The sequence below is a fragment of the Mucor velutinosus genome (assembly GCF_035048745.1).
Source record: "Mucor velutinosus strain NIH1002 chromosome Unknown tig00001551, whole genome shotgun sequence".
In the NCBI taxonomy this organism is placed as follows: domain Eukaryota; kingdom Fungi; phylum Mucoromycota; class Mucoromycetes; order Mucorales; family Mucoraceae; genus Mucor; species Mucor velutinosus.
Genome location: NW_027041919.1, coordinates 114,569 through 127,241, shown reverse-complemented (window position 1 = coordinate 127,241; position 12,673 = coordinate 114,569). Strand labels below are relative to the sequence as shown.

General features: G+C 39.4%; 4 protein-coding genes and 1 non-coding gene across 5 annotated transcripts; 2 read left to right on the top strand and 3 right to left on the bottom strand.

Moving 5' to 3' along the window:
* Positions 1 to 327: 327 nt before the first annotated feature.
* Positions 328 to 834, bottom strand: ATC70_007273 (uncharacterized protein; the record flags this gene model as incomplete). The annotated part of the gene is made up of 3 exons (XM_064826535.1): positions 328 to 653; positions 718 to 744; positions 816 to 834. The coding sequence occupies 3 exons, from the start codon at positions 832 to 834 to the stop codon at positions 328 to 330; spliced, it is 372 nt and encodes a 123-aa protein (XP_064678395.1).
* Positions 835 to 1,082: 248 nt separating this feature from the next.
* Positions 1,083 to 2,089, bottom strand: TAF5_1 (Transcription initiation factor TFIID subunit 5; the record flags this gene model as incomplete). Its single annotated transcript, XM_064826534.1, has 4 exons — positions 1,083 to 1,135; positions 1,211 to 1,828; positions 1,899 to 1,961; positions 2,032 to 2,089. The coding sequence occupies 4 exons, from the start codon at positions 2,087 to 2,089 to the stop codon at positions 1,083 to 1,085; spliced, it is 792 nt and encodes a 263-aa protein (XP_064678394.1).
* A 1,038-nt stretch (positions 2,090 to 3,127) lies between these two features.
* RPL28_3 (60S ribosomal protein L28) lies at positions 3,128 to 5,427 on the top strand (the record flags this gene model as incomplete). Its single annotated transcript, XM_064826533.1, has 7 exons — positions 3,128 to 3,171; positions 3,226 to 3,286; positions 3,352 to 3,413; positions 3,471 to 4,542; positions 4,606 to 4,648; positions 4,711 to 5,202; positions 5,267 to 5,427. 7 exons carry the CDS (start codon positions 3,128 to 3,130, stop codon positions 5,425 to 5,427), a joined length of 1,935 nt encoding a protein of 644 aa, XP_064678393.1.
* A 4,335-nt stretch (positions 5,428 to 9,762) lies between these two features.
* Positions 9,763 to 9,835, top strand: ATC70_007270. The gene has a single exon. It is a non-coding gene; the product is annotated as a tRNA-Arg (tRNA).
* Positions 9,836 to 10,416: 581 nt separating this feature from the next.
* On the bottom strand, positions 10,417 to 12,212 carry GUT2_2 (mitochondrial glycerol-3-phosphate dehydrogenase; the record flags this gene model as incomplete). Its single annotated transcript, XM_064826532.1, has 2 exons — positions 10,417 to 12,050; positions 12,110 to 12,212. The coding sequence occupies 2 exons, from the start codon at positions 12,210 to 12,212 to the stop codon at positions 10,417 to 10,419; spliced, it is 1,737 nt and encodes a 578-aa protein (XP_064678392.1).
* Between the last annotated feature and the right edge of the window lie 461 nt (positions 12,213 to 12,673).

Sequence of the window (12,673 nt, the reverse complement as noted above, 5' to 3'; positions counted from 1 at the left end):
CCAGCCCCATAATGGATTGCATTTCTGATGCTTACCCAAAGTATGTACTTTGCTCTTGTTCTCAGTACCTCAGTTTCAGTCTTAGTAGTATTAGTGTGGGAGCATTTTGTAACAGGAATTTCAAGACAGTATACACGGAAACTTGATACTGCCAAGTTTACATTATGCTTAACCTTGAATACCGTAATGTACCTTATACTCTTTTCTTAATATATGATGTGTTGTCTAATACCACATACAAGATCTTTTTTTTTGTAGAAAAAAAGAGCAAAATTTTATTCGAGAGGTATGATGTTTGAGGATTGTATTTTTGAAGCTTGACGTGTGTTATGTTTCTTCGTCTGATTGTCTACCTGCTGCAGCATATTTCTTTAACAAATCAGTCCTCCGTTGTTCCCATGAGGATTTACTTTCGGAATTGACCGGAAATGATGCTGAATAGCATGGCGGTGGCGTTCGATTCCATTGGTAATAGGTGGATGTCTTTTTCAGACATGTGCCCAATAACCTCTCATTCTCTTCTTCTAAACCATCACAACCGTAGCCGTAATAGAAATGTCTTTTGCGAAGCGTTTTATAGGCAATGATCAATGCAATCAAGAGTATCAGAGCTACCACCATTCCTATCAGGTACATAAGAGGGATCTGAAGCACTATTGGTATGAGTTTCATCATCAGACTATTTATAAACAAGGCAGAAATTTGAATGGGGCTTACCAAAACAAGCCCAAGAATTCACCTCTTCTTGTGTGATGATGATAATGATGAAATGTGAACACTTTTTGCCATGATCAAGCGTATCGATGCGACAATACCTTCCTCTGCCACAACCATTGTATTCGTTGCCATGACAACCACCAAGTTGATTATATATCCAACAAAAGAAAAAGAAAAAAGTGAAAAACAGATGGAAAAGAAGCAAAAGAAGGTACAAATCACAAATTGAATAAAATAAGGAGGCCAGAAAGGGGTGATGATCATCACTTTTCACCTTAATTACAGTGACGTTTTTTGTCAAATGTCAAGCCTTTGTATGATGTTTTTGATCCTTTTCTTTTAATTACATTTTGTATTGAATAAATCTATTTCTTCTCTTCGCTTTCAATCTTCTTGGGTGTATCATCACGACCAGAACCTGTTGATAGCATGTTAGTCATACATATCCTTTTCTCTCTCTCTTCACTTTTTCTCCACACATCCACATCCTTACCATTTTGCTCCCAAGGTGAAAGTGCACCTTCAAAGTTTCTGAAGGCTTGGGCCAATTCAACAGGCTCGGATACAACACGCTTCTTTTCTTCATCATAACGAACTTCGACATAACCTGTAAGAGGGAAATCCTTTCTTAAGGGGTGGCCTTCGAAACCATAATCAGTCAAGATACGTCTTAAATCAGGATGTCCTGTGAAGAAGACACCAAACATATCATAGGTTTCACGTTCTTGCCAATTGGCAGCATTGAAGAGAGGAACGACAGAGGGAACAGGAGATGTTTCGCTGGCATAGGTCTTTACACGGATACGTCCATTATATTTCATGCTCAAAAGGTTGTAGACAACTTCGAAGCGATTCTCGCGAGTGGGGAAATCAGCACCTGTAATATCCATGACAGATTTGAATTGAGCATTGCTGTGATCACGCAAAAAGTGCATGACTTGATATACGGCTGTAGGAGCACAGTAGATGGTCAATTCATCCTTGTAAACACTGAATTGTTGAATAAACTTGGGTAATACGGACATGAGGTATTTGCCGTATTCATGAAGGTCGTCATTTCCAGACTTGAAGTTGGGATCAGCTGAAACTTGGTCGTACTTTCTTTCTGATGCTGCAGAGATGTATCATGTCAAATGTCAATATCTTATCAAATTCAACAGAATTTTCAACTAAAAAAGTACCTTGCAACTTGACGCTGGTGGTGGCAAAAGAGCGGACACAGTTGGTGCGAATAGCAGGCTTGGCTAATGGTGAAAAGTGAATGTGCAATGTGTCAATATCGATGTGTCTCATCAGCAATCTCCTGACTCCTACCTGCTAAAAGTTGACGAGGGAGACGCACCAAGGTTGCACTAGCTAAACGAGAAGCCATGTTGAATATTTAAAGAGTGGGGAGTGTTTTAAAACGCTGGTGAAAAAGCAAAGAGAAAAGAAATTGTTGCTCTGGTGCCCCGGATTTTCAATAGCTCCACTCCAGGAGGAGGTGGTTCGAATTCCGTGACGTAGATGAATGCTGTTTTGGCTGATTTCTAATGTTGCGATGACATCTTGAAGCGTTCTCAGGCACCAAGTAAAAGGCCAATCATAGGTGCTAGTCTGCCATGTAGCTATAAAGCAGTGAATGCCCTTCCAATATGGATGGACGCATAGAGATGTCAGGATGTTTGAGATCCGTATTCATTGGCTTGTTGCTATCGACATTTGTAACTTTAACATCGTCTACAAGATTTGTTTATTTCACATTGCACATTCAATCTGTACTAGAACAAATCGATCAAACAAGGACATGTGTATTACAAATTCCCAGCATTGAGCATGCATGTCTTGAGGATAAAGCCCAGATCCATCTCGGAAAAAGATGGGCCATGGCAATTGTGATTTGACGAAACAGGCCACAAATGTCGAAATTTAGAGTCTTCATGAGGCTGGCCAAGAAACGATTATCTTTGCTCGACATCATGTTGTACGAAATGACTTGACTCTCCTAAAACATCACATATGATGTCGTTAGCAACTCAAACTTGGTTCCCCAATGTAGATACATTGGAATAGTAGAGCCATCATACTCCCCTAACAAAGCACATGGAGCTGACTTGAAGGTGGAGGCGGTTGCAAGATATCTCCAATGCTCACAGCAGGCGATACTGAAATCCTGTATAGCGGTGGACATACGGTACAAAAAAGAAATAAGACGAATCTAATTTAAGCACAATAAAAACTCACAACCAAAAGAGTGCTAAATGTACACAAGGCTACATCTAATGTTTTGGAGTCTATACAGAATATATCTTCAGCCACATTGGGATACTGTTGTAAGAAATGTCGAATTAGTATAAATATGGCTCAGCCCAAATCGAATATACCACTCATTTTTCTCTTTGACCATCCAACTTTATCGATCTTTTGAACCATGTCTTTATTTCTCGCCAAGAAGCAAGAGGATAACAACCAAAAGTAAGGCAGAATTCACGCAGCAGCATTGATTCAATCATCTAACAGTTGCCACAGAAAAGTCAGAGATCTGTTACGCTTGAAAGAGAACAAGAAATGCTTTGATTGTCCAACAAAGGCAACTATACATACAACAACTCACCGTAGCAAAAGCATTGATACTAACAGATTCTATCAATATAGAGTCCTGCCTTTGTCAACACCACCATCCAGACATTCATCTGTGCCCGGTGTTCAGGTTTAGTGTAAGTAAATGTACAAATGACTTTCACTTCTTGTTTACTGACACATTGCGCATGTAGCCGTGAAGTTGGTCATCGAGTCAAGGCTGTCTCCGCTAGCAAGTTTTCTGGCGCTGAACTGATGGCACTCAAGAAAGGCGGTAATGGCATTGCTCTCAAGATTTGGCTCAGCAACTACAGCACCCATGATGCTCCCGAACCTGAGGTGGACGCTGATGTCCGCGCTTTCATGAAGCAAAAGTACTATGAATGCAAATGGTTGGATAGAGCTTTGCTCCAATCTCACAAGGAAGAGGTTCGTGTCTTGATTGCCAAGTCTTTTACCGAGGATGGCCTCCCAATTGTAACCAAATCAAGAACTCGCATAATCCCCGGATTCTCTCGTGTCCCATTGATTGCTGACAGTGAAATGAACGTTATGCAAGACGATGAAGAAGGCATGGATACCTCTGTGATTCAGAACGATTCTGTCATTCCTCCTCCTATCGTTATGCCTGGATATGCTGTTCCTGCACCTCTTCCTCAAGTCCAACCTCAATACCAACATCAAGCTGCTGTTGCTGCTTACCCAATATCATCTGCTAGCCCTGTCTGTAGAACATCTATGGATAGTATCAACTCTTACTTATCTTCGTCTCAAGGTGGATCTATTTACAACTATCGCAGCAGCCAAGACATGGCCAGAACAGACATGTGTGCTGTCAATAACAACATGCAAAGCTTGAACAATGCTCAACAACAACAAGTTGCCAGTGCAAGCACCGTTGCTTTGACCGCAGAGCAGATTGCTGAACGCTGCCGTAGCTCCATCGACTCCAACGCTTCTTGCTCATTATCATCTAACGTCAGAAGCAATAGACAAAGCATGGAAGCAGCACAGCAACAACCAGCAAATGCTGTAGCATCCATGGCCTTGACAGCAGAGCAGATCGCTGAGCGCTGTCGTAACACTATCGACTACAAAACTTGTGCTGAATCATATCAACAGCAAGATGCCTATACTCCTCCCACTATGGCTTCTGAGGCTGTAGCACCCGTTGTACCTACTGAAAAGTCCTTGCCTCAATTAAGCATTGATGTCAGCAATAACGATTTGGTTTACCATCGACACAGATCAGATTATCAAGTCAAGGTAAATTGTTACACCCGGTGCATATATAGAGACAGCAAGTAACCACATACATTCTTAAAATAGTCTCCCACTTTAGTCAATTATAGTAACAATAACCAACCACCTTGTAAGTACTCCTTCTTTTTTTTAAACATCCAAGAGAAATGACTAAACCAAAATTTGACTCAGTTATCCAACGTGATGGCCATCATGTACCAGCCTCAGCCTCACTTCGTGTAACTCCTAGCACTTCAAATCCCATCACGAAGCCAACAAGACCACCAATGGCTGCCCCTGCTGCTTCAGCCTCGGTATTTGATAGTATTCTTTCGGATCTAGCAGGCCTCAAGCTTGAAAAGACTGTTCGTAGAGCTACCTACACTGGCGGTATATTAACTCCTGTTACTCCTGCTGCTGTGGGTAATAGCCCATTGGAAACATCCAAGTCGTCTCCTCATCCAACAGATCGCCCTGCTTCCATGTTCAGTGCCGATTTCTTTTCTCAGCTTAACACATCCAAGGCTACTGAGAACGACAGCCCTGAAAATGATCCTTATGCTGCTTTGAGAGGTATCCCAGCACCCGCTGTAGCTACTCCTACTAAAACTGATGCTACAAAAGACGACGAAAGAAACACTTCATCTTCAGAGGATGATGATGACGAAGAGGATCCATGGCAAGGTAGCGTCTATAGATGTGATTTGTTTAGCCAATGATTTATACTAATACTGTTATTACATGGCAGAATTCTGCTCCTCCTCATCCACAGATGGAAATGAGGATAGCTTTTTGGGGCCTCAACAAGTAATCCAACCTACTCTTGAAGAATCTAAGCCTGTATCGAATATGATTGCCATCGATTTGTTCAGTGATTTAGACCCTCGCTCCATGTTTAAACGCTTCTGATTTTACAAACCTTGAAAATCATTGCCTCGAATTTTAATTTATATATTCCCCACTTCTCAATACCGAATGATGTGTACATTTTTTTCCCCTTCATCATGATGGTATCTTTCACATATCTATAGTTTCAAACCGTTAGTCCTTTATATATTTATCAATAAAATTACAGTTTTCCTCCAAATAAATTCAGGTTTTCTGTAATTTCTCTTTTTCTGTCTGGCCCAAATATTAGATTGATGTAAATTTCCAACTTTCGTCATCCATTCAATACTGATGTAAACAGCCTGCTATATATGATTTGCCCATTTGCTCACATTCTTACTCCATCAATGAGTATATTCTATGTACAACTGTATGTACATTACCTTCAGAAGAGTTGATAGGTAGCATATGTATTATGAAGGTACCACACCTTGGCTAGCTTCAACCGTCTTCGTAGTATACTCATGTACATTTTGTCAGTATATCAAGAAATACGAGTGATTTGTCAATTCTAAGCAGGATCTCAAATCTCGAAGAAACACTCATCTCAAGTACATGTCATGTTAGATCATAAATTTAGACGTAAAACTGGATATAGTTAGGAGCCCAGTTATGGTACGCATGTTCAAGATAGTAGTTAGATTGGGAAAACAGATCTCCATAACCCATCAGATCATCCTATCTAAAGTCGTATCTTCCCATTATTTCCCTCAACTCTAATAATATATGAATTTCACATCAGTGACACTTGAATATTGAATAAAGATGTCGTATTTTTTTTAGTAAGTAAAGGAGTTTGGTAAATTCAATCACATCCTAATTGTGATGCCAATTGCTACGAGATATGAACAAACTCGCTAAATTGAGTAAGCTGAAAACTTTGGTTTTCGTATCTTTCTTGATATCATAGTCTTTTTAAATTTTTTTTATTATAAACTATGCAAGATCTATTGCTTCTACTTCAACTAACTTTAGAAGAATCAATAAACGCTAAGTTGACCAGGGCAGCTATTTCGCATTTTACTGCGTGCTGCAACGTATATCTTTTCTGGCTTAAACTGCAACCATCTTCACGTTTAAAAACATATCTTTGTACTTAACTACAAAATTCAATATAAAAAACAGAGGTGCAGAATCAATGAAAGCCCTCTATGAATCATTGAAAGAGCTCAAAGTCAAGCAAAGCTTCATCGGATATTATAAGCTGTGTATTATTCATACAGTATTATTGGGAGATCAGGTACAATGGCTGTGCGGCGGAGGATTAAGTTTAGAGTAATTTTTATAGCTTTTGGAGAAGTGCTCATATATATTATCATATATAGACTCAAGATCCTCTTTGGGGTGTCAAATCTATATAACTCTGCCTAATGTTAATGACAAGAATGTATATCATTATTTAAGATGAATTTGTTATAATAAAGTCGATGATAATAATCAGTTGCCAACTGTATCAAAAACAAAAGCAACGAGCTTCTTTATTATAGGGCATCTAATTAGATTAAATATGATAGATCCCTAGTCAATGACTACTACGTTGAGATGGTATATAAATAGCAGACCATTGGGGTCTTACTGATTGTTGGTATAGCTAGTTAAGAGACCACCAAAGTCGATATGTTTCATGTAATGTAGGTGGATCTCGATATCTTGACATTGGGGAGATTGAATGTATTGTAGTTCCTGAGGCACCTGTGCACACAATTGACTGGACTTGTAAACATAGATGTGATGCGATACGATAAACATCATCTATGCTGCTACACTGTAAAAGGTGGCTTGAGGAGAAAGTGAATGTAGCCTAAGATGCATGCTTGTATGCAACAGCAAACTTAATGTAACCGGTACAAGCTTAATGTAACCGGTACAAGCTTAACCAGTGCAAGCTTAACGTAACCGGTGCAAGCTTAATGTAACCGATGCAAGCTTAACCAGTGCAAGCTTAATGTAACCGATGCGAGCTTAATGTAACCGGTGCGAGCTTAATGTAACCGATGCAAGCTTAACCAGTGCAAGCTTAATGTAACCGATGCGAGCTTAATGTAACCGGTGCGAGCTTAATGTAACCGATGCAAGCTTAACCAGTGCAAGCTTAATGTAACCGATGCGAGCTTAATGTAACCGGTGCGAGCTTAATGTAACCGATGCAAGCTTAACCAGTGCAAGCTTAATGTAACCGATGCGAGCTTAATGTAACCGGTGCAAGCTTAATGTAACCGATGCAAGCTTAACTAGTGCAAGCTTAATGTAACCGATGCGAGCTTAATGTAACCGGTGCAAGCTTAATGTAACCGGTGCAAGCTTAACCAGTGCAAGCTTAATGTAACCGATGCAAGCTTAACCAGTGCAAGCTTAATGTAACCGATGCGAGCTTAACGTAACCGGTGCGAGCTTAATGTAACCGATGCGAGCTTAATGTAACCGGTGCAAGCTTAATGTAACCGATGCAAGCTTAACTAGTGCAAGCTTAATGTAACCGATGCGAGCTTAATGTAACCGGTGCAAGCTTAATGTAACCGGTGCAAGCTTAACCAGTGCAAGCTTAATGTAACCGATGCAAGCTTAACCAGTGCAAGCTTAATGTAACCGATGCGAGCTTAACGTAACCGGTGCGAGCTTAATGTAACCGATGCGAGCTTAATGTAACCGATGCGAGCTTAATGTAACCGATGCGAGCTTAATGTAACCGGTGCGAGCTTAATGTAACCGGTACAAGCTTAACCGATGCAAGCTTAACCAGTGCAAGCTTAACGTAACCAGTGCGAGCTTAATGTAACCGATGCAAGCTTAATGTAACCGGTGCGAGCTTAATGTAACCGGTACAAGCTTAACCGATGCAAGCTTAACCAGTGCAAGCTTAACGTAACCAGTGCGAGCTTAATGTAACCGATGCAAGCTTAATGTAACCGGTGCGAGCTTAATGTAACCGGTACAAGCTTAACCGATGCAAGCTTAACCAGTGCAAGCTTAACGTAACCAGTGCAAGCTTAATGTAACCGGTGCAAGCTTAACGTAACCGGTGCAAGCTTAACCAGTGCAAGCTTAATGTAACCAGCAGTGCTAGTGATGAATTCGTAATAATAAGTCGATGATAATAATCAGTTGTCAACTGTATCTGAAACGAAAGCAAAACGCTTCTTTATTACAGGGCATCTAGCTTGCTTGAATATGGTAGATCCTTGGTCAATGACTACTACGTTGAGATGGTGTATAAATAGCAGGCTGTTAAGCACAAAGAATAAAAGGATTATTATTTGTAGCTTATAAAAAATGTTCGATATTATAAAAACAAGAAAAGACTTATTTGAATAAGATCAGACACAAAAACTAAAGATTTATTGATGAAGACAAGAGTTATTCTATTTATACTAGGTTCTGAATGCCAAAGTAGCAATTTATCTTGCACAACGCTTATCACATCTGGTAAACCTCAGTATTTAGATAGCTGAGATGCACTTCACTTATCATAGCTTGTCCATGTTGTTGCACAACACAGACATATCTACCCATCAAGAATACCTTAATCTTTATAGAAGACAGTTGTAGCCCTTCTGGCACAACAACAAGTATAAGTCTATAGCGCCATCCATGTCCGTGGTGCCATCTATAGCCTATATCTTATATAGTATGAATCTTATAATACTAGCGTATCTGAAGTCCATATCTTCTTATAGTATAAATCGATGTCGTACATCTAATCCAGCGTACATACAGCTTATATCTAAATCTAGTAACTGGATGAACTGTCGGAATGCAGATCATAGTGGATGTATTCCACAGCTATATCAAGTACCATGTCTACTCGAGAGTTCCATTGATTAAGTAATTATTGATCTTGGAAATAGTATAAATATACATTGTTAATGCATTCAATAAACATCATTTTTCAACATAATCTCCAAATATTAGTTAGATTCCAGTTGTTTGTTAACTTCTACCTGTTGGATCCATCTAGTAAGACGACAAAAATTGATAAACCAGGCTTATCAAAATATGATACTCTGCGGTGCTGGTTTTGTAATATATGTAACGTAAAAGGGGTGGACGATCTGGCAGTAATGTAGTTGATCCCGAGAAAAATCAAGTACTCAAAGCGGTTTAATATGCTGATGTGTGGTAAATAAGTGAATGTATAAGGTATCTCCGCGATAAAGTATAAATAGAGCAAGGTACCCAAAAGATTTAAATGTAAGAAAGTTTTATTTATTTCAAATATATATGTCAAAATAAAAATGTAGAGTGACCTATTTAATAAAAGCTCAGGAACAAAATTCCGATATGCTCAAAGTTCAAGATCCGCTGTCTTTAAAATTAGTATTACAAAGTAAATTTATTATTGTGACACAAACAATATGAGGGGCTATGGCCCAATGGATAAGGCGTCTGACTACGAATCAGGAGATTCCAGGTTCGACCCCTGGTAGCCTCATATATTTTTGCAATGAATAAAATATCGTGAGACGTTGTAATGACCTAAAACATGCATAGGTCGTATGATGATTTCGTCTACTGTTACGAAGCGAGTGGGTAACTGTCTCATCTTTTCTTTTTGTTACTGTTTTCTCTCATCTTCCTAGACTTGTCCGAAAACCAAATATAAAGGTTTTTTTTCTTTGAGGAAAAAAGTTTCTAGGAGTGCAACAACGAAAGTAATCAAATCAAGGGATTGTGTGCTTACATTATGAGAAAAATACCACGGAGGAGCCTATCTTTTGGTGCGTCTGATATAGAACTGATATTTTTCATCATCTCGCCATCTCTATGAAAGAGATAGGTGCTTGTTTCTTGATAAACGTACCTGAACGGCACAACTTGCAATGATATTTGGCTAGTGATAAGTCAAATTGTTATGTACAAAATGACAAGAAGATCAAATAAATGAACATCTTGTTTGGCTTTATTCAGTAGATACATATCATAAAGAAAAAGCATATCATAGGGAAAAAAGAAAAGGAGCATAGGTGAAGAGCATAAAAAAAAAAGCAGGCCAAGGTATATATCACATCGACATCAAGGCGCACTGATGGCTGTATCCTCTAATTCTGTCAAAATAGAAGACGGACGACGACGTGAAGCAGCGTCGTATTGACCACTATTGCCGCCCACTAGAATGGGCGGTAATCTGTTTTTTGGTGAATGGTGTTGCGATGATGAGGAGGAGGGTACTTGCTGTTGTTGGCGATGTTGATTTAGGCTTTTTTCCTTCATTTCTTGTTGCTGAGCAATCAGTCTCTGGTGCATTTGCAACTGTTCCTGAAGTAACAAGAGTTGTTTCTGTTGTGTTTTATGTGCCAATAACGCGTTTCTGGCATTGGCAGGTAAGCCCTTCATAAGCTGCTGTGTGATGTAATCGCTGTTACTCATGGAAGAGCTCGAGTTGCTACTGGCGCTTGTACTGCTAGTGGTGCTATTACTACGCATGCGTTTATTCTTACTGCTGTTGGCGTTGCTGGTATCTACGATGGGTGATAAAGGTGCAACAAATTGTGCTTTTGGTAGAGGTGTATTGACGATGGTGAATGGTTTCTTGATAGGAGAAGGTGGTGTGGTGGGTGGACTATAGGATATATGTTTAATAGGATTGAATGCGCTTGGTTGACGCTGCTCTTGTTGTGGATGTGGCTGCTGTGGTAATGGAGGTGATGATGGCGATGCTGCTTTTTGCTGTTGCTGCTGATGTGGATGGTGTGTAAAGCAAGCTCCAGTCATGCGACCTTCCACTTCAACTCTTAGTTCAAGTGACCCAACCTTGTCGCGCAAATGCCTATTTCTCTTTTCCAAATACCGGATAAAATCCACGGCTTTAAATAGCACTGTGCTTTTGGAATTGTTGATATTCTTGAGAGTGGGCACGAGATCGGTGAGATCCTTGAATCCATTTCGAATGGTACTTCTTCTCTTTTGCTCAGATGCAATGTGGTTTGCTCGCTTTTCCTCTTCTGTCAATAGCTCTTTGGTCGTTTTTGTCTTTTTACTTCTAGAGACCGAGGAGGAAGAGCAAGACGACGTGCTTTCATCAGAGGACGATGATCTCTTTTTTGATGATGGCTGTTGCTGTTGGCACTTTTGTTGCTGGTGGTAGTATTTATACAAGAAATTATTGGTTGAATCACTTGAATGGAGATAGATTGTTTGTAGTTGATTGTCATCTTCTGATGTTGAGGTCACGATGCTTTTGTTTTTTGATGAATGAGCGGCGGCAGCAGTAGCAGCAGCAGTATCATTCATCCTCAGGTCTGCTGTTGTTGCGTTGTTTGTCGGTGGTAATGATGCAATCAGATTCAATGTTTGATGCAGCTTCTTCTGTTCATCCAAAGACTGCAAGATGGAACTTCGTCTGTTTTCTTCTTCATCCTCTTCACTTTGCTGCTTCTGCTGATCTTGGCTGTCTTCATTCAAATGAGGCTGCATATCCAGATCAAGGAAAAAGGCATCCAGAAAGTTGGAGAATGCTTTCTGATCATCTTCATCCAGCACTGTATTTGCAACAAAGTTGAATGGCTCTTGCTGCAAGTAGAGTGGATCTAATGTGGTGGGTCCGTTGCTGTTGTTGTTACTATGAGGACTGATGACCGGTGGTGGGAAATCCCCAATATTTAGTGTAGCATTGATATCCGGATTTATACCGAAGCTAAATTTGAAGTCTATTATACAGAATATTATTTTCATATGAAGATGAAAGTTTTTAATATATGTTGCGAACCTTCAAAAGGGACGGGCTCTTGCAATGGTTCGTTATTATAGTGGTTTGAGCTGTTGTCGTTATATAGCCAAGATTCATCATTGAATGGTAAATTAAAATCCATATTGATAGTATTAAGATAGGTGTATGTATATATATATAATAAAAAAAAGTGACAAAAAAGAGAAAGAAAGAGAAGAGGGCCAAGGAAAATCCAACTGATTTATACTTGCAATTTGAGGGTATACAACAGCAACAACAACAACAACAACAACAACAATCATAACAATAACAACAGGCATGACAACAATACTATAACAACAATTCAAATCAGTTTGATCACACTTGTATCTATGCTTGAATGCAAATGCGTATTTGACAACATCTCTCAATTGTTTATAAGCACTTGCTATTATAAAACATTTTGCAGTAGGATGAAATTTCATATTTTTCACAAGCTTTTCTTTGTACACACACACACTCCACGTTGTGTGATATATATTTCTCCACCTTTTTCTAAATGTTACACCACTCTAAATTATCACATGTAAACGCTGCTATGTGTCTCCTTAAATGGATTCATAG